Raw genomic sequence first — 20007 nt, 5'->3', positions numbered from 1 at the left:
AAAAAAAAAAATTAAAAAAAAAAAAAGGTTAATTGTAGAATCTAGGTGGTGGGTATTCACCGCAGAATTCTTCCCACTTTTGTTTCAAAATTTTAAAAATAAAAGTATTGGGGGAGAAAAAATGCCTGACTGGCTTTCTTAACCAGAGTTACAGCATCAGGTATGATACAGATAGGTACACGGAGAGGTGTAAACACTACACACACATATATAGAAATCTGGAGATGGCCATGCGTTCTGAATCTTATTACTACACCTGAAGGAGTCACCCTTAACACTGCCAAAATACTAGTCCTTTAATTTTCATTCATTTATTCAAATATTCATAAATTATTATCTGTTATAGTATACTTAAGGCCCTTGGCCATGTGCCTTGAAAATAAAAGCATATATTTTAAATGCCTAGTATCTGCCAATCACTTAATCCATTTATGTGCTATACTGATGGCAAGCACTAGCCCCACTTCACAGTTCTAAAATTACAATCATTTCAATACTTGTGCATTAAGAGTTCACAGGTTTTCTAATTTGGATTCTGTAAATATATTTACTTTTATCTGAAAAAGTTTAAAAAATTTAAGGTAAATTTTTGGCTTGATGTTTAAGTACTTGAGAGCAATTGACAGCATACAAAACAAAGGATTTTCCTTTAAGAGCTAGCATGTTGGTGGAGTCACTTTGCTTTTTCTTAATCAATTGTGGATAGTATCTTATGATTGCAGGGGGTGGGGGGGAAACAAGGTGTAAGGGTTTTGTCTTTGGGAAAAAGAGGCAGCAACTATTAGTATAATTCTGTGGGCTTCAATTACCTTTTGGGTAGCAGAGTGGTTCAGATCATGTATTTTATAATCACATTTTCTTTCTTAGCTTGGACCAGAAAGAACCCTAGGATTTCTTCTCACTTTAAAAGCAAAAATTAAATTTTTATGCTACTGATCTATGGAAAAGCCAAGACCTCAGGAACCAGCAATTATCCATCAGAAAAAAACATGAAGCTCGCAACACTCACCAAAGAGTCATATTTGCCAGGAGGCCGGCATGCCAAGTGGAAACATGAGGTTAAGGTGGAAAGTTCTGACAAACACTGTGGGCTGATATTAAAGAGCTTTCTGTAAGGCTAAAGTCACACAAGTGGCTGCAGGAAGTGACCTAACGTACCACTCATGGTTCACAGAAAAGGATGGTGCAATGCCTTGCCTACAGATTAGTCTTTAGAGAAGGGAGTGTGGGAGGGCTGGAGCCTGCAGAGAGGCTCCGGGAGGGTCTGACGCTTCACAGCAAATGCTGGGTGGATGACCACAGGGGAAAGCCTCTAAGGAAGTAGCTGATGGCTTGTCTGCCACCACTGCCATGCTTCTTTTTTTTTTTTTTTCCCATTTATTTTTATTAGTTGGCCATGCTTCTGTATAAAGCACTGGTTACTGAAGCAGGTGCTTGGAGATTAAAAGCAAAATCAATGAGTGGATTTCAGAGTTGGGCCTAGCTACACATCTCAATTTTGTCACTTACTAGCTGAGTAACGTTGAGTCAACCTCTTTACCAACCAGAGTCTGTTTCCTCAGGGGTATAATGAGGATAAAACCACCCACCTTGCAGGGCCGCTGGGAGCATGAAATGAGATCACCTATGTAAAAAAATTCTGTTCAGTGCCTCACATAAAGTAAGCACCTTGTAAACGTTAGCCTGTCCGTCTCCTTTTCCTCTCACATGTTAACCCTTGGTTTTGTGAATGTTAGAGAAAACGTGGTTGCAAAACCTTTCCTGGTCACCACCGCCGTGGCAGGGTGGAGACATCAAGAGAAGGACCCTCCAACCTCACCCCCGGCTGCCAGACATTCTCGTGCGAGCATGAAGAGGGGAAGAGTGTCTCCGCCATTTCCAGACTTTCCGAGGAGCACAAAATGCACAAAATGTTGGTCAAAGTTTAGTCAGGGATATACCTCGGCTTTTAAAAAATGCTTCTGTGCTATCGTCCTGGAAAAAACTCCTAAAATCCAGTACTGGCCATTTTTAATGAACAAAACCTAAATGATTTTAGCAGGTTGGAATAATTAAGTAGTAAAGTAACATGTAGTCAATTCTAATTCTCCTCAGCTAGGAAAACCATTCAACTTAGAGATGGCAACATTCAGGGCAAGCTGGCATGCACCTAGGAGGTTCAAGCAAGTGTTTCTTCATGGAGGAAACTTTACAACTGGTGAAAAAGTTTTTTACTGAGAAAACTGTCACACATATATAAATGCTGAACAAATCCTCACATATCCAGGGCCCAGTGTGAGTGATTACCAGTGATTCCATCTTAAAACTGGAACTTAAGAGATAATATCTAATGTATTCACTGAAGCCTTTTGAGAGATAGGCACCTAGAGAACGGCATTCCCCTTGGGGAGAAGCAGACACTTTTAGGAGTCCTTACAGTGCAAACCTCGAATCACAGTGGAAATCACCTAAATTCTGTTGGCTAAAACAAAGAAGAGATCTTACTGATGTCCTCCTCTGTAAATAACTTCAGAGAAGGATAGCTCTGCCCAGGTAGTGGACGTTTCTACTTTACTTTCCCCCTTCTACGAGGAATGATGACAGGAATGCTGAAGTCCCTGAGTCTTTCTAAGGCCCCCTGGAATGGAAGGAACACAGGAAAGGGAAAGAGGCCAGGGCAAGGGGAGGCCCAGTGGACACATGAGAGCCGCCGAGCAGGAGGGAGGGAAAGTGCAGGTCGGCTCAGAGAGGGAGAGTGTGTTTGTACCAGAGTCCCAGAAGGCCTCTGGTGCAGAGACCCAGCACCATCAGCCTGCCCTCGGGACCTGATGAGCCACTGACCCAACGCCCGCCGCTTCTCCCACGAGCTCCTCACAAGGGCGTCGGCGTGGCCGCTGGGTGTCTGCCCCTCCCCAGCTCTCTGTTAAGACAACCCACTGCAGCAAGTTAATATACCATGCGCTGACCCGGCTATGGGAAAGGCCTCTATTCTTGGGAGACAAAACAGACCTCGCGGCAACTAGACGCAAACCTAAGTTAAGAGAGTGCGTCTTGGAGCCTCAAACACTATGAAAATGTGAAGTGACTCATGTGGATGGGTGTGGCTTTCCACCAGGGAGAAAGCTGGATTCCCGAGCAGAGGTCTAGAAAGATCCAAGTAAGCAGGCAATGAGGAGGGCTGACGTCACCAAGCTCAGCCGTGAGCTTCAGGCCTGAACACATTAACCAGCCAGGACTCTGTGGTAAGCTTATTCACATGACGTCTTACAGTCCATCCCGCGGTCCTTCCTACCCCCTGAGAAGCAGTCACCGTCATCTGACTTCTAATTCACTTGACAGGAATGCCCATTTCTTTAGGCCTCAATCTGAGTTTCACAACCTGCATGGAACCAGCCACGATTCTATAGAAAAGAAAGTAGTCAAGGCCTCTTTCTAAGGCCCAGCCACCTGGAGCTGCATTCTCCAAAAGGGAGCCTTTACAAGTCTCTGAGATCGTGTAAGAGACGAAGGCTAGCCAGAGGCGCACACTGAGGCCAGCAGTACCTTGGAGAAGACAATGCTGTCCACGTCTTCACTGGGCGAGTGAAAAAGGTCAGAATCACTCCCAGATTCTCTTTTAAGGACACCTGGTTTTGAGGCACACTCTCGGCCCAGTCCAACATCCAGGAAGCTGTCACATTCTGAAAAAGAAAATCCATTCAACCACTGCTTAAAAAAAAAAAAAAAAAACAGTTTCTTTTCATTCCAGCCATCAGCCTTTTAAATCGATAGACTACCCAATCTCCCTCTCTTCCTATATTTTTTCTATTAAAAAAAAAAATTGATGGATTTTAATTGGAGGCTAATAACTTTACAATATAGTAGTGGTTTTTGCCATACATTGACATGAATCAGCCATGGGTGTACATGTGTCCCCATCCTGAACCCCCCTCCCACCTCCCTCCCCATCCCATCCCTCTGGGTCAGCCCAGTGCACCAGCCCTGAGCGCCCTGTCTCAGGCATCCAACCTGGGCTGGCGAGCTGTTTCACATGTGATAATATACACGTTTCAATTAAAAAGCTGTAAAGGAGACAAATTTAGTGGCTTTCAATTCTCTGTTGATAACCTGAGTCTGTCATATAAATCATGGGCACAGAAATGAAAACAACAGTGATTTAGAACTATAATAACACCTATGTATTTAAACATACATCTTTTCCTCTTGGTAGTTAGAGAATTTATTTTTTTTGCTACCAAACTCTAAAGTTCTTCGTTAGGAAACTATGTGATAGGGTGTGCGGGCAATTTCTGTTTTGAGACTTAAGTTCTTTCTGGAAACTTGTTACTTTATCAAAATACTAAGATGAAAGACAAAGAGGAAGCATAACTAATAAGCATGCCAGTGTATTAAACTTAAGGATTTTATTATGCAATAACAGAAATATAACTATTTAACTTTTCCTAGATAGAGCTGATATTGGATGAATAATGTGACGAAGAAAAACACATAATCTAGAATCTGTTTTCAGTTCAACAACTAGGATCTGAACTCTGGGGAAGCAGACAGAGGTGGGCCTTGACAGAAATATTGTACTGGTGCCTCAAAGAATTCTCTGAGCAACTGAACTGAAACAGACCTAAATTAGCTCAGTATTTAACCCATTCTCTCCCTTAACTCTGTAACCAAAAGGGACACGTGACCTGGTAACAACAGAGATTAAAATATTGGTACAGTGATACCAAGAAAGATATCAACCTCCTTCAACAAGTTTTGAAAGATGAAGTGATTCTATTCTAACTGGCATGATGCACGGCTTGGAAAACACATGTAAATTTATCAAATCTTTAGGTGCTAAGTGATGAGGGACAGTTGTAGACAAGCTGGCTGCCTGGCAGTTCAAGAGAAACCCTACCTGGAGGTTTTGCTTGAAAGGAAATTCAAGAGCAGTTGACAACACAAGGTGATGGCAAAACAGAAGACACTGGCAGTTTCGGGCTGGATTCACAGACAAAGCACAGGCGTGACAGACAGTGTACCAAGTCCCACACGGGGACAGTCTGGCCACGGCCAGCGGGCGCCACCGACGCTGCACCGCCAAGGCTGGGTCTGTTCCTAGACAAACCAAAACTGAAACACTGATAAACGTGGCAATGAGGTCAAGAGAGTGGAAACACCCGAGATACATTCAGGCTGCAGGGGAGCTTGAAGAAAATGTGTCTGAGGACGGCTGAAGGCTCGCCCAGTGAAACCAGAGCTTCACTGTAACTAGGCTTCTGGGCCACAGGCTGACAGATAGCTGAAGTCATCAGGGTCATTCACTAGAAGGGCTGGAGAAGAATGCGTGCCTGTGGCAAGAGGTCTTGAAAAAACTGTCTACACAGAAGAGGGAGTGGAGGTTGAACTAGATGATGCTAATGTCTCTTTTAATTCTTAGAGTCTACGCTTAGACAATGTGCTTCCCAAGTGGGGCAACAGTAAAGCGGTAAAGAATTTGCCTGCCAGTGCAGGAGACGCAAGAGACACAGGTTCAATCCCTGGGTCGGGAAGATCCCCTGGAGAAGGGAAGGGCATCCCACTCCAGTATGCTTGCCTGGAGAACCCCATGGACAGAGGAGCCTGTCGGGCTACAGCCCATGGAGTTGCAAAGAGTCAGACACAACTAAGCATGAATGCACATCACACATAAGCTTAGACAGCAACTGTGTGTATACATGTCTGTGTTCAGAGATAAAGAGAAAAAAAAGGTTTTCTCATCTAAACTAATAAGTGATCATTAATAAATTATTAGCCTTGGATTCACATTGATGTTTGACAGGAAACAATGAAATTCTGCAAAGCAATTATCCTTCAATTAAAAAATAAATTTATTAAAAAAAATTATCAGCTCTGGATTAGCCAGGAATCTAAGACAAGGTCAAAAAGGCACTGCACTGATACAGGTCATGAATTACTTGTCAACAAAATTACCTTTTCTGTTAGTGAGGCATTTGACTGGGGACTGGGGATTACCCAAATAAAGAGCTGTTTCATGTTTGTGTGTGGGAGGGTAGGGGGCAGTTTATAATCCTGGGGTAGACATGAATATATTAAGAGGTAATTTCAACACAGAAATATTAATACATAAATCACGCCACAGGAATTGAGGTGGGGCTTACAGATTAATCTGAAAATGTTTCTACTTAAAGTAGAAAAGTAGTCCATTTCAATCTTGGTCCAAACTCTTTCTGTGTGTAGTTCAATGGGAATAGCCCCGCTTTTAAAAGCCTGGAAATCACAGGTATTCTAGAATTTTGGGTGTTTTTTTTCCCCTCACAGTTAAGAGTATGTACTAACTTAGGTGGAGTCAGTGGCTGTGAGTTTTCTACTTGCTTCCTCCACCCCCCACCATCCCGGCTTTCCCCACTTGGAAAAATAAAAAACTCCACTCTGCGGTTGAGGGGAAAACAGCAGGGGGAGGGGGCTGCCCAAGAGCAGAAAAGGCTGTCACAGCAACTACGCCGAGCCGCTCGCCGCCCAGCTGGCAGGCAAAGAGACCACGTCCAGATTCCAGACTGGAAAACGCAGTGGTTCAAGACATTCTAACGGAAAATTCACAGGGAAGATCCAGACTCGGTCCCGGGAGGAACACCTCACCCAGGGAACGAACCCGAGTCTGGGATGGGATACGACGCTGACTGTCGAGCTGGGGCCGAGGGAAGAGGATGAAAACAAGGAAAGAGGGAGAGCAGAGGACCCGAAGGCGTTGTGAAACCCCAGCAGACGGAAGTGCGGGGACCCTCAACTCACACGTGCTGGCAGGTTTTCAAAACAAGTGGAACCTTTCTCCCTAATCCATAAGGTGGGGCGTAAGGAAGGTGTAAACGGGAGCAGCCATTGCTGGGTTTAGACAGAGTGAGGTGGCTTAAATCCGGATCTGACTACTAGAGGAAGTCATTCTCGACCTCTAAGACTCCTTACCAACGAAATAGGAAAGTACGTCCCTCCCTAAAATAGTTGTAGTGATGGTGACTAAGAATTTATACACTTAGTAATGGACATCTGCGCCTCGGCACACAGCAGGCATAATATGATACACACACCTACTGGGGTTAATGCTTCATTAACCTATAACTTGTGATCTGACAAATGTCCAGTAAGGACATGACAGTTTGTGGTGGGTCAGTCCTATTTTATGACCTGTTTATAAATCTGTCTCTTACTTTTGTGCCCTGAGCCACCACCTTTTTAAAAGCAAGCAAAATGTAATGTGCACTTTCAAAGTGCTTATCAAGTCAATTGGGCTTTAATTTTACATATGCAAACAAATTATAGTTGGGGAAGGGTAGGAAAACTTATCAGCAGCCTGCTCACTGGGCTTTGCTGAACTATGTTAACCGTAATCCATGTGCACTTATTTCTACTTAAGTGTGCATTTATCCTGGGCTGAAGATTATACAAGTGAAAGAAAGTGAAAGTGTTAGTCGCTCAGTCATGTCCCACTCTTTGCAACCCCATGGACTCTATCTAGCCCACCAGGCTCCTCTGTCCATAGGATTCTCCAGGCAAGAATGGAGAATGAGTGGGTTGCCATTTCCTCCTCCAGGGGATCTTCCTGACCCAGGGATCGAACATGGGTGTCCCACACTGTGGGCAGATTCTTTACCTCTGAGCCTCTAGGGAAGCCTGAAGAGTATGCAAAGTGACATTAAATAAAGGTTATTATCTTATTTAGTCTAACACTATTGTTCTCTTGAGCTTTTGTTTAAAAGCAAATGAAAGAATCCTACATGATTGAACGTATCTAGAATTCACAAGAAACTATGCCTACTACAATCATAATCTCAAGCCTGAAATTCAGGAGCATAATTTAGGATTTTGTTAAACTGAGGTTTAAAAAGATTCGAAAGAATCAAAGTCTTTCAGGGGGCTGCGGTATGGAGAAAGTCAACGATATTTAAGATTATGCCCTGGGGAAAATGCTCAGGGGTTCAAATTCACCTCTTTTAAGTAGTAAAAATAAACTGTGGCATGTGGAGAACCTTCCTGTGAATATGCTAACTGTGAGGCAACCTCTACAGGGCAGACAACTTCACAGCTTGAGTGGCTGAGAATAATTACACTTCTAGAAAAAGCCCCTAACAGCTAAGGAACTAAAACAGAGTGAGTAGTATACTTTCAAGTCGAAGATTCTAGGGGGTTAGATGGGGAATGGGTCAGTTACATCTGTGAGCAAGGTCAATCTTACAATATTTGGAGACCCTAAACACAACAACAGCATAATAATATTCTTTAACTTCTGTATGAGAGAAAAATAGAAAGAAAAAAAAAAGCTATTCTCTTGTTTCCAACACTTTCTTTGGAGCAAAGTCAGAGGGTTGAGAATCAGCAGGAAACTTCTCTTTAGGAAAAGGATTTGAACCATGTTGGTCTTAAATTTCCTCCTACTGCCAAACATCCACAGCCAAAGTGTTTCTAAAAAGACCAGCAAATGAGAACTCAGTAATTTTTAAAGCAAGTCAGGAAAAACTGAAAAGGTTAACAGAGGTTTTGTTGGGTAAAGCAGACTCAAGAGCCCAAAATGCAGATTACCAGCTGCAAGAACAGGCGTAGGGTACTCGAGCTACTCATCAGTCATCTGGCCTCTTCCCTTAAGGAAAGTCAGTAGGCTTCAGAACGGAAGACAGCAGCACAGACATCGGGAACAAGCCTTGCATCACAGTGAATTAGTGGCTCAACGTGGGTAAAAAGTCAGGACTCCTAACGACCACAACACATGCACCGTGTCATTAACCACCGAGGTCTTAAGGGCCTTTTACCCTCATCTAATGTCACTAGTACCTCGTGGGTGCTTAAGGAGAGCCTCAACTGCTGACAGTGTTTCCAAAGATTACGATTCTCAATCTAGGCTACACAGCAGAGGAACCAAAGGCTCTTTAAGAGATCTGATGCTCAGACCTCACCTCGGCCTAAGTAAATTGGAATCACCAGCGGGTAGGACCCAGACATCAGTATATTTTTAAAGCTCTCCAGGTAATTTCAATGCTCAGCCAAAATCAAGAGACCTGAGATTAGTCCTTAATAATATATATTTATAGTTTTATTATATTAAGAAACCATTATCACATGTACATATATGCACAGCACATATGCCTTCACAGATGAATTAATCAACCATAAAGCCACCTATGGAAACTTACTACTAAAATGAAATTTAGGTAATTACACATTCATTTTCAGCTGTGAACAGATAAAAGGCCTAGAAACCCAAATCACGTAATACTCTTCTCACTTATCCCACTAATGCTCATGAAGGACAGATCGCCAACATTCTGCATTAGAGTGGGATGGTGGCTCCGGAAAAGGGACATTTTGGATGCAGTTATGCAAGCAAACCGGAAGATGGAGAATCCCCGCTCACCTGGGCTCTGCGTGGGAGCCAGAAGAGATGCTGTGTCAGGGCACGGCTCAATGGTACACCAGTTTTCTCGGTTTATCTGAAGGGAAAGAAAGAGAGATTGAGTAAAAGTCATGCGTAAAAAAGCACAACGGAAAAAGACATACAAACAGGAAGATCATGGTGCAGCCAAGGGCGAAATAAAAAAAAGACGTTAACAGCTAAAATGGATCAAATGTTCAACTATGTATCTCACATCCTGGTTTGCAAGTCAGAAAAAAGTGCAAAAATAATTCCTGTTTATTCAAGGGTTACTGTAGTTTGGGTATCAGGTTAAGAATTCTACATACATTATTTCAATTCATCCTGATAATTCTACATATATCATTTTATTTAATCCCCACACTAGCTTGAAAAAGTTTGTATTATTTCTCTTGCCAAAAAATAACTAGGCTTGGAGGACCTACATTTGTCAATTTCTGATCTTTGGTGAGAAGATGCTAAACTATATGGGTGAGAAAGAACAACAGGTTTCCTAAACATGCTAAGCAAGATAAGGTAGAAAGTTATGGGGCATTCTGTCAAATTACAACTGTCTGACAAAGAGCAAACGCAAGAAATTAAACTGCTTGCAAATAAACTGTGCAAACCTAGAGCCACAGGAAACAAACACCAAATCATTGACTCGCTTCAGCTCTTTTCCCAGTAGACAGGAATGGAGGCTGGGACCAGAGGCCATCAGTGTTTAAACTCCTGGTGTGTTACAGAATGATGCCAAAAATTTGAAAGTGATCCTTGAATGGAAAAGAATATTCAGCAGGGTCCCTGGGATTATGCAAAGTATCCCCTTTCAAAATGCAATCTGAGTGAGTATTAAGGATGAAACCTCAAATTCAGTAACCTTAACAAACCCAATCCCCATCTTTCAAAGAATGGAAACAGCAAATTTTTCTTAAAAAACAAAACAGACCCTTTCATTTAGAGAAGGATTTTCTGACTGTGAACTGCACCTCATTTGAAACGAGCCAAACTTCACTTCCAGTGAAGAAAGTTTCTCTGTCAACAGGAAAAGCAAGAGTCCATAATTACTGTACTTTTGCTACATGAACATAGCAACAAATTTTAAAGAGATAACGGACATTTTAAAATCAGACCCTTTAACAACAGTGAAGAACGCTGAGCCACTCTGAATTATCATGACATTGCTCTCTCCCAGTCCATGATCTTCAACACCTCTCCACTCAACATTTTAGGAAACTTTGTTAAAACTTTTGACCCGAGAATGTTTTTATCACCTTTTCAGACGTTACTCAATAGCCAATGAGTAAACAGAATTTTCTTCATTGTTAATACTTGAGGGACAAATTGGCGTCACTTTTCATGTCATTTTAGGCATTTGTGTGTTACAGAAAATGAGTTACACATTTTGCAAAATAACACATAAATATATAAATAATACAAAAATAATGTATTATTTAATAAAAAAGTTAGCAGAGTATTATTTAAAATAAATACCATAAATATGGAAAGAAAGAAAATTAAATCAAACCCCTTTAATGAAATAGGCTGATTTCTGAATAATAATGAGGAGAACATACTAGTGATGGGCGACAACTCCTCAAGGATCTCCCTGTGTGTGTCTAGTGAGCAAAGGACACTGCCTGTCCTTTCATTCTAGGTTGTCTTGTTAAGAACGTCTCCATATCGCACAGCCTGGGGAGACAGAGATACTGTTTCTTTCTGTGTGAAGGCAGATGTGTGAAGTCAGAACAAAGGTGAGGCAGGCTCACTGCACGGAGTAAAACCTCAGCGGCCCCACGGCTGTGACGCAGCATCTCCCCGGGCCCCTGTGTTGCCCCCGTGGAGCAGGGCAGCCGGCAGCACCAACAAGAAGCCGGTGCTCAGGGTGCTTTTTGACTTCAGACAGCAGCCATGAAACTGTCAGGCTGACTTGGTAGCTTGCAAGTAGGGTGAAATCTCAGACCCCATCACAGTTTTGACAGTTCAGTTCAGTTCAGTTGACAAGCTCAAACCGTAAAGCATCTGCCTACAATGCGGGGGACCCGGGTTTGATCCCTAGGTTGGGAAGATTCCCCTGGAGAAGGAAATAGCAACCCACTCAAGTATTCATGCCTGGAAAATCCCATGGACCGAGGAGCCTGGGGTCTACAGTCCATGGGGTCGCAAAGAGTCGGACACGACTGAGCGACTTCACTTCAGTTGACAACTAGTATATATTAAATAGTACTGCTATACTTAAAGGTAGCAGCAGCCAAAAATCTCCTGATGACACCTATGTGGTGAAAAGCTTTAATCTGATTCAATGTTTCATTGAGTGGTTATGCCTGAGTGATCATAAAAAGACAACTAATATCCACTCTACCTTTTCTATAGGTTCCTGAGTCTTCTTTAATGACTATTAATCAGCTATACCCCAATACAAAATGTCTGTGGTGTTAAAAAATAAAATTAAAACTTAAAGAATGAAACCAACACTGGAACATTTTGTTAATTAAACTCCAGACTTTGGATTTCATTCCTTTTTCCATTAATGTTCTTTACTGTTCCAGGATCCAATCCAGGGTCAGCTAGTTCAGTTCAGTTGCTCAGTTGTGTCCTACTCTTTGCAACCCCGTGAACTGCAGCACGCCAGGACTCCCTGTCCATCACCAACTCCGGGAGCTTACTCAAACTCATGTCCATTGAATCGGTGATGCCATCCAACCATCTCATCCTCTGTCGTCCCCTTCTCCTCCCGCCTTCAGTCTTCCCCAGCATCAGGGTCTTTTTCAATGAGTCAGTTCTTCGCATCAGGTGGCCAAAGAACTGAAGTTCAGCTTCAGCATCAGTCCTTCCAATGAATATTTAGGACTGATTTCCTTTAGGATGGACTGGTTGGATTTCCTTACAGTCCAAGGGACTCTCAAGAGTCTTCTCCAAGACCACAGTTCAAAAGCATCAATTCTTCAGTGCTCAGCTTTCTTTATAGTTCAACTCTCACATCCAACATGACTACTGGAAAAACCATAGCCTTGTCTAGATGGACCTTTGTTGGCAAAGTAATGTCTCTGCTTTTTAATATGCTGTCTAGGTTGGTCATAGCTTTTCTGCCAAGGAGCAAGCGTCTTAATTTCAGGGCTGCAGTCACCATCTGCAGTAATTTTGGAACCCCCCAAAATAAAGTGTCTCACTGTTTCAATTGTCTCCCCATCTATTTGCCATGAAGTGATGGGACCAGATGCCATGATCTTCATTTTTTGAATATTAAGTTTTAAGCCAACTTTTCCACTCTCCTCTTTCACTTTCATCAAGAGGCTCTTTAGTTCTTCTTCACTTTCTGCCATAAGGGTGATGTCATCTGAATATCTGAGGTTACTGATATTTCTCCTGGCAATCTTGATTCCAGCTTGTGCTTCATCCAGTCCGGCATTTTGCATGATGTACTCTGCATTAAGTTAAATAAGCAGGGTGACAATATATAGCCTTGATGTACTCCTTTCCTGATTTGGAACCAGTCCATTGTTCCATGTCCAGTTCTAACTGTCGCTTCTTGACCTGCATACAGATTTTTCAACAGGCAGGTCAGGTGGTCTGGTATTCCCATCTCTTAAAGAATTTTCCACAGTTTGTTGTGATCCACACAGTCAAAGGCTTTGGCGTAGTCAAGTAAGGCAGAAGTAGATATTTTTCTGGAACTCTCTTGCTTTTTGATGATTCAACGGATACTGGCAATCCAGCATACCACATCACATTTTGTGTGTGTGTATTTGCACATTTTTGTTCATAATTGCATATTGTGTGCAATTTTGCATTTTAAGACCTTTATTGAAATATATGACAAAGGTTTGTATAGTCAAAGCTATGGTTTTTCCAGAAGTTATGTACAGATGTGAGAGCTGGGCCATAAACAAGGCCAAGCATGAAAGAATTGATGCTTTCCAGTTGTGGTGCTGAAGAAGACTCGAAAGTCCCTTGGACTGCAAGGAGATCAAACCAGTCAATCCTAAAAGAAATAAACCCTGAATACTCATCAGAAGGACTGGTGCTGAAGCTCCAGTACTTTGGCCACCTGATGCAAAGAATCAACTCACTGGAAAAGACCCTGATGCTGGGAAAGATTGAAGGCAGGAGAAGGGGATGACAGAGGATGAGACTGTTGGATAGCATCACTGATTAAATGGACAAGAGTTTGAGCAAGCTCTGGAAGACAGTGAAGAACAGGGAAGTCTGATGTGCTGTTGTCCATGGGGTTGCAGAGTCAGACAAGACTTAGCTACTGAACAACAACAAATTGAAACATAATTCATATACTCTAAAACTCATCTATTTAACTGTCTATTAAATAGCCCGTTCAATGGTCTAGTGTCTTAATACAGTTGGGAAACCATGGCCACTATCTAATTTTAGAACATTATCATGGCACAAAAAAGAAACCTTGCCTTCATCAGTAGTCACACACTACCCCAAACCCCTCCCCTCCCAGTTCCAGGCAACCATTAATCTATGTTCTATTTCTATGTATTGGCCTACTCTGGACATCTTATCATACATTTTGATGTCTTTGGTTACTGGCTTCTTGCACTTAGCTCTTAAGGTTCAAGGCTTTCAAAGTTCATCTGTGTCTCAGCATTTATCTGTACTGTACCCTACCGCCAAATAACCCATAACACTGTATGGATATGCCCACATTTTATTTATTCATTCTTCAGCTGATAGACAAGTGGGCTGTTTTCACTTTCTGGCTGTTATGAATAATCCTGTCATGAATATCCATATACGAGCATAGGACATGTTTCACTTCTTTTGGGTATACACCGAAGGGTGGAACACCCATGTCATGTGATGATAACTTTACATTTATTAATAAAGTCTGAGGGTTTGCCAGACTTTCCAGAGTGGCCGTGCCATTTGACATTCCTACCACCAATGTCCAAGTGATCTGATTTCTCCACTCACTTGCCAACACCTGCTACTGCTCTTCCCTGTGTTTAGATGTATCCCACTTGACAGGTGTGAATGGTATCTCATGTGAATATATGATATACACTTTCAACTTTTCCTTTTTTAAAATATATGTATTTTATCAAAGCACAGTTGACTTACAATGCTTCAGGAGCACAGCAAGGTGATTCAGTTATATACATACACATGTGTTATTTTTGAAATTATTTCCCATTATAGCTTATTACAAGATACTGACTGTAGTCCCCTGTGCCATACAGTAAACCTCTGTTGCTGGTTGCACTTTTTAAAATTAGAAATCTAGCCTTCTATTCCTACTAAGTAGAATCAAAATGTCATAAATTTTTTAGGCAAAAATTCCTAAGTTTTCTAAAAATATATATATTATACATATTATTTATATTCATGTAGACAAAAGTTTTTCTACTAAGCTTGATAGCGGCATGAGAAAAAAATTTTAAAAGAGATGGAGAAACTGGAAAACAAACTAAATGAAATCAGAGCACTGAATATGAAATGGAAAAAGTGAAACAAACTAGAGAAGAGTAAATAAAACATGATCATGTAGTTCAGCTGGTTTTAAACATGACTGCTCATTAGAAACATACTTCCAACTTTTCATTCTTTTAAAATGGAAACTATTTTTTAATCTATTGATTACTTTCTAGGAAAGGAAGACTCTATGAAGACATAATGCTAAACACCCTCAGATTCATATCCTTCTTTCATTAAATAAAAAAAGTACTAAATATCTTCAATGTATCAAAACATTTGTGTCAAGCCTTAAAAGCAGAAGTAGTAAAAGAACTGAGTCCTCAAAGAACTCAGTGGGTGTGGGAGAGATGTGGAAAAATTAAGTAAATAAGTCTTCTACAGCATTCTGTATACATTAGGCACTGAAATGAGGGTGGACAAAGTGTCCTGTGATCAGGAGAAATGGGAATCAGTTCTGAATGAGACACTCGAACGCCAAACTCTATCTGAAATGCTTTATACATTGCTGCCCAGGTCACAAATGTAACACACAGAAACACTGGGCCAGATAACAACTCCTCTCTTCCACTTTACACAAGGCATCACTGCAAATGTGGGGGAGGAGCCGGAGACTGCCACACTGTACAAGAAAAGAATTCAGAGATTAGAGTTTCACTGAAGTTAAGAAAAGCCGAGGGCTGAAGACACAGTGTCAACTGCTGCTGAGAAGTTGGAACTGATAAATTTTTAAAAAGAAGTCACTGAATTGGGCAACCGTGAGGTTTATGGTGACTTTGGAAAGAAGAGTTTGAAACAAGACAGGTGATACCACAATTAAAACTGTAAAACATCTCACTATATTTCTAAATTGATGGTACTTTCAAGTTTGCAGACTACTGTTGCCTGGATGGGACCTGTTGCCTGTCCCATTGGGAGGCACATCGCCATTTCTGAGATGAGGCAACAAGGGTGAGGCTAGATTTGGGGATGGTAGATTTATGTGCCAACTATATTGTACTGGTAACTGCATCTGCTCAAAGACGGTAAAATCCTTGAGAAGTGAATCCTATCTTTAAAATTTCCAAAGATCTCCCCATGAGTAGAGAGCAGATGCTTAATGAATAAACTTTGAATTTATTATCCTCAATCATTTTTAAGGATAGAACTAAAGGGAGAACCTTTATGATTATCACTGCCTCCCTTCACCAGATCCTTTAGAAAGTGGGGCGGGCACAGGGGGTGAAGGGACTTGAAGGAGTAACAGAGCATTTAGAGACGGAGTGAGGACTCGTTTTTCCTCACTCCCAGTCCGGTGCTCTTTACCCACCCTTGCAAGTATCTCTTCTTATTCTTAACTTTTGTCTCAGAATTCAACAACTTTAAACAATTTTTAATAGCAATATGAAACTGAAAAAATCTGGCAAAGGAGCATTTAACATCTCTGGAGATTATTGGCTGGAAAAGAGGGACAAAAATAGATTAAGTTAGACAAAAATATTTAGAAAGTCAAGTATTATAACGAGAAAACTAAAATATGAAACTGGGGGTGCCAATTTTTGGAACATCAAAATGCTGTAACTGAAAGAAATGTTTTCTGTTTGTTTGGCTTGGCTTTGTCTGCTTTCAGGAGCCTGCGTTTTCAGTCACTGACAGTTAATTACCAACGATGTGCTGAGCAGGCTCACCGCTTCCAAGCACTCAAGGAAACCTCAGGAAATCTGAAGCTATGCAGCTCCAGTGAGTTCCTTCCATGGAATCAGGATTCATTCACAAACATTTCAAACTAAAACCTATGCTAAAAAGCAGTATGATTTCAGGTAAATCAGGGGCTTCCTCACCAGGAAAGGGTGAGCAAATCTAGCCCAGGAAGATTTCTTCCTGTTGCTATCTTGTTGATTAAACCACGCAGCCGGCCAGTCAGCTTTTGGGGAGTACCATGCCCACTTTCGGCAAGGAACAGTGCCAAGGTGCAGCAGGAGAAAGCCGAGTCGTGAGCCTGGTGACAGTTTGCACGACAGGTCCCACAGTTTAGAAGCATGAGGCACCTTTGTTCATTTAAAACGTCAAGGATGGACTTCCCTGGGGGCTCAGTGATTAACAGTCCGCCCCCCCCATGGCAGGAGACACGGGTGTGATCCCTGATCTGGGAGGAGCCCACATGCCCTAGAGCAACGAAGCCCGTTGGCCAGAACCACTGAGCCAGTGCTCGGGAGCCTGGGAGCGGCCACCACCAAGCCCACGTGCTGCGGACCCACGTCCACGTGCCCTAGAGCCTGCGCTCTGCAACGAGAGAAGCCACAGCAGAGAGAAACCCGCAACTGAGTAGAAGCCACAGCAGAGAGAAACCCGCAACTGAATAGAAGCCGTGCACCAACAAAGACCCAGCTTGGCCAAAGATAAGCACATGAAGTATAGAGCATCGAGGGTTATACCTGCCTCCACACCCCAGGACAATGCATGTAACCATATGGACCCACGGATTACCAGACCTCATGAAATAACTCCACAGCCACGGACTACAGACTAGGTAGTACTGACTAGCATGTGAAACACAATAAGTACACGAGTACCTGAAACCCAAAGAGGGAAGGGAGTCTCTAGTATAAAGAAAGGTAACTTCTGGCTCAGAGATTTGGGGCAAGCTTAATGAGGCTGGTGGTATAGAAAGTGGGCCCTCCAAGGGGGAAGTGTGCTGAAAAGGGAGATGGTGACACAGGGGATTCCTGCCACGGAAAAAAAGAGGCTGAGCAAGGCCACCAGGACACTTCAGAGCTGGAGTTCGTGGCCTTTGGTGGCAGAGACTCCGTCAAGGATCTGAGGGAAGCCAGGGACCGCTCTTTCCCAGAAACACACATGTGTGTGTCCAGTCAGTGGTTCTGGAGGCGGCTTCACAACTCAGAGTAAAGACTTCTCCTTACAAGTTGTTGAGGAGCACGAAAAGACCAAGGGTGTCCAGAAGTATGACTGAGGAAAGAACAGGAGACACGGCAGCCGTGAATCTAAGGTTTGACCTCCACCAAGGTGAACCCTTGACCCCAGTTACACCAGCAAGGGAGCGAAAAAATCAGCATCATCCTGGGAAAACTGCAGAAAGTGTTCCTTTCTACAGGCAAGGAAGGCAGGCAAGCAGGGACACAGCCCAGTAAGAGGCGTCTAGGCAGCTCCGGTCCTTCTCTTTGACGAGGTTGAGTCTGAGGTGTTAAGATGTCTTTCAGATGCTTAAAAGTTACCGATATTGAAAGACTGGAGCTGGTTTCATCTGCTCTTAAGTAAAAGGTGGTGAGAAGAATGTGAAGTGGAGTGGGAGCCCAATGGACGTGCCAAGAGAGAAGACACGCAGCTGCAGGTGAAGAAACCGGAAGGCTGGCTACATGCAGACGGAAACAGCACAGAAGCGGGCGTGCAGTCACAAAATTAAATAAATCAAGACCACAGTGAGATACCACATCATAACCATCAGAGTGGCTGTTATTTAAACCACGCACACACACACACACACACCCTCCAAAACAAAACAACCTCCAGAAAATAACCAGTGTTGGTGAGAATGCAGAGAAACTGAAACCTGTGTGCACGTACATTCTTGGGAATGGAAAATGTGGAAAACAGTACAGGGGTTCCTCCAAAAGTTAAACAGAGTCAGCACACGATCCAGCAATTCCATTTCTGGGCACACGCCCCGAAGAATGAAAACAGTACTTGCATTTATTAGTCGACACTCACAGCATCACTAGTCACAATAGATAAAAGGGGAAAACAGCCCAACTGGCCATCAACAGATGACTGGATAAACAAAAGGTAGTATACACATGCAATGGAGCCTTAAAATAAGGAGAGAATTCTGATACCTGCTTCCATATGGATAAACCACAAAGACATTATACTCAGTGAAATAGGCCAGTCATGAAAGGACAAATACTGTGCAATGCCACTTATATAAGATACCTAGGGTAGTCAAATTCTGGAGCCAAAAAATAGAACAGTGATTGCCAGGGACTGGGGGCAGGGGGAGATGAAGAGTTACTGTTTACTGAGTACAGAGCTTCAGTTTGCAAAGACAAAGAAATTCTGGACAGTGGTGACACAACAGCTGCACGACAACGTGAACGTACTTGATGCCACTGAACTGTACACTCTTGTGTTGAGTGTTGTTATGTTATGTATTTCCTCATGACAACAGAGTGAGTGTGCGGCAGTTCCAGAGAAGCGAGCGTGTTTAGAGAAAAGCGGTCAGGCGGCCCACAGCTGGAGGCAGAGCTGGTGATCCGGGCCAGATGCTACCAGTTGTGGTCAGTGCCATTAGCCAGAGGACAGAGTCCGCAGACACGCGTGTGGGAAGAATGTCAAAACTGGCAACAGCGTTTCCGACCACACCCTGCACACAGGGACAGCAGCGCTGAGCAGACCGTACTCACGTGTGACCAATCGCTGAGCGTGTGCAAGTAAGCCGCCCAGGAGGCAGAGGCTGATCACAAAACCTTTCCCCCTCCTCCCGCCTGCTTTCAGAAACACCGATGTGACCGATAAATCACGCCATCATCTTGGGTCTATTTGTCAACAACTCCACTGTTTCTCACTCACACAGTGAGATAATTTAAAGGCCACACACCCAACGTGGCTCCTCTGGAACGTTTTCAGAGTGCTTGCTACAGACCAGAGAAAATGCCAGGCCCTGATTATTCTCATGGTAACACATTTCTTCTCATGGTAGTCTCTTTTCCAAAAGGTGACCTCTAAACCCAGGTTTCTACATTACTGGATGACAGACTGGTTCTCTGTACCACTGACACTCTTCTTAGCCATCTTGAGACTAGGTTTGGCAGGAAATTCTGATGGCCAGCAGAATTAGGAGATGCACTAGAAAGAAACAACAGTGTTGAGGTTGCTAATAATTTCAGCTTAAGGGGAAAACAAAGATAATAATTAACAATAATAAGGCCCTTTACCCAGGTGTAGCTCTATGGAATCTTTGAACTAGTAGCAAAATACAAGATTGGCAACTGATTAAATGGGTAGGAGAAGGAGTAGATCAAAATGATCCTGAAATTTTGTTTAGCAAGCAGTTGGAAATGAGGAAAATAGAGACCGTGCCATTAAATATCCACATCTTCTGGGGGAATAAGCCACCCAAAAACCACTTTCTGGCTCTGACTCTATTTGCAATTCTTTAGCTAAAAAACAAACTTCGTCCTCTGTCCATGTTGTATCTCCATGGCAATCAGATTGTGGACATTACA

At 42.7% G+C, this 20007-nt stretch overlaps 1 protein-coding gene across 10 annotated transcripts in view; it reads right to left on the bottom strand.

Moving 5' to 3' along the window:
* AKAP13 (A-kinase anchoring protein 13) overlaps positions 1–20007 on the bottom strand; it is a 314021-nt gene that overhangs the window by 84881 nt on the left and 209133 nt on the right. For all 10 annotated transcript variants that reach the window (XM_070478204.1, XM_070478206.1, XM_070478207.1 and 7 more), the window contains 2 exons: positions 9359–9434; positions 3523–3659 (listed from right to left, as the gene is read on the bottom strand). In XM_070478204.1, coding sequence (XP_070334305.1) covers positions 3523–3659; positions 9359–9434 — 213 coding nt within the window. The remainder of the gene's footprint in view (positions 1–3522; positions 3660–9358; positions 9435–20007) is intronic.

This window comes from Odocoileus virginianus, chromosome 16 (assembly GCF_023699985.2).
Source record: "Odocoileus virginianus isolate 20LAN1187 ecotype Illinois chromosome 16, Ovbor_1.2, whole genome shotgun sequence".
NCBI lineage: Eukaryota > Metazoa > Chordata > Mammalia > Artiodactyla > Cervidae > Odocoileus > Odocoileus virginianus.
This window is presented reverse-complemented; position numbering and strand designations above follow the sequence as displayed.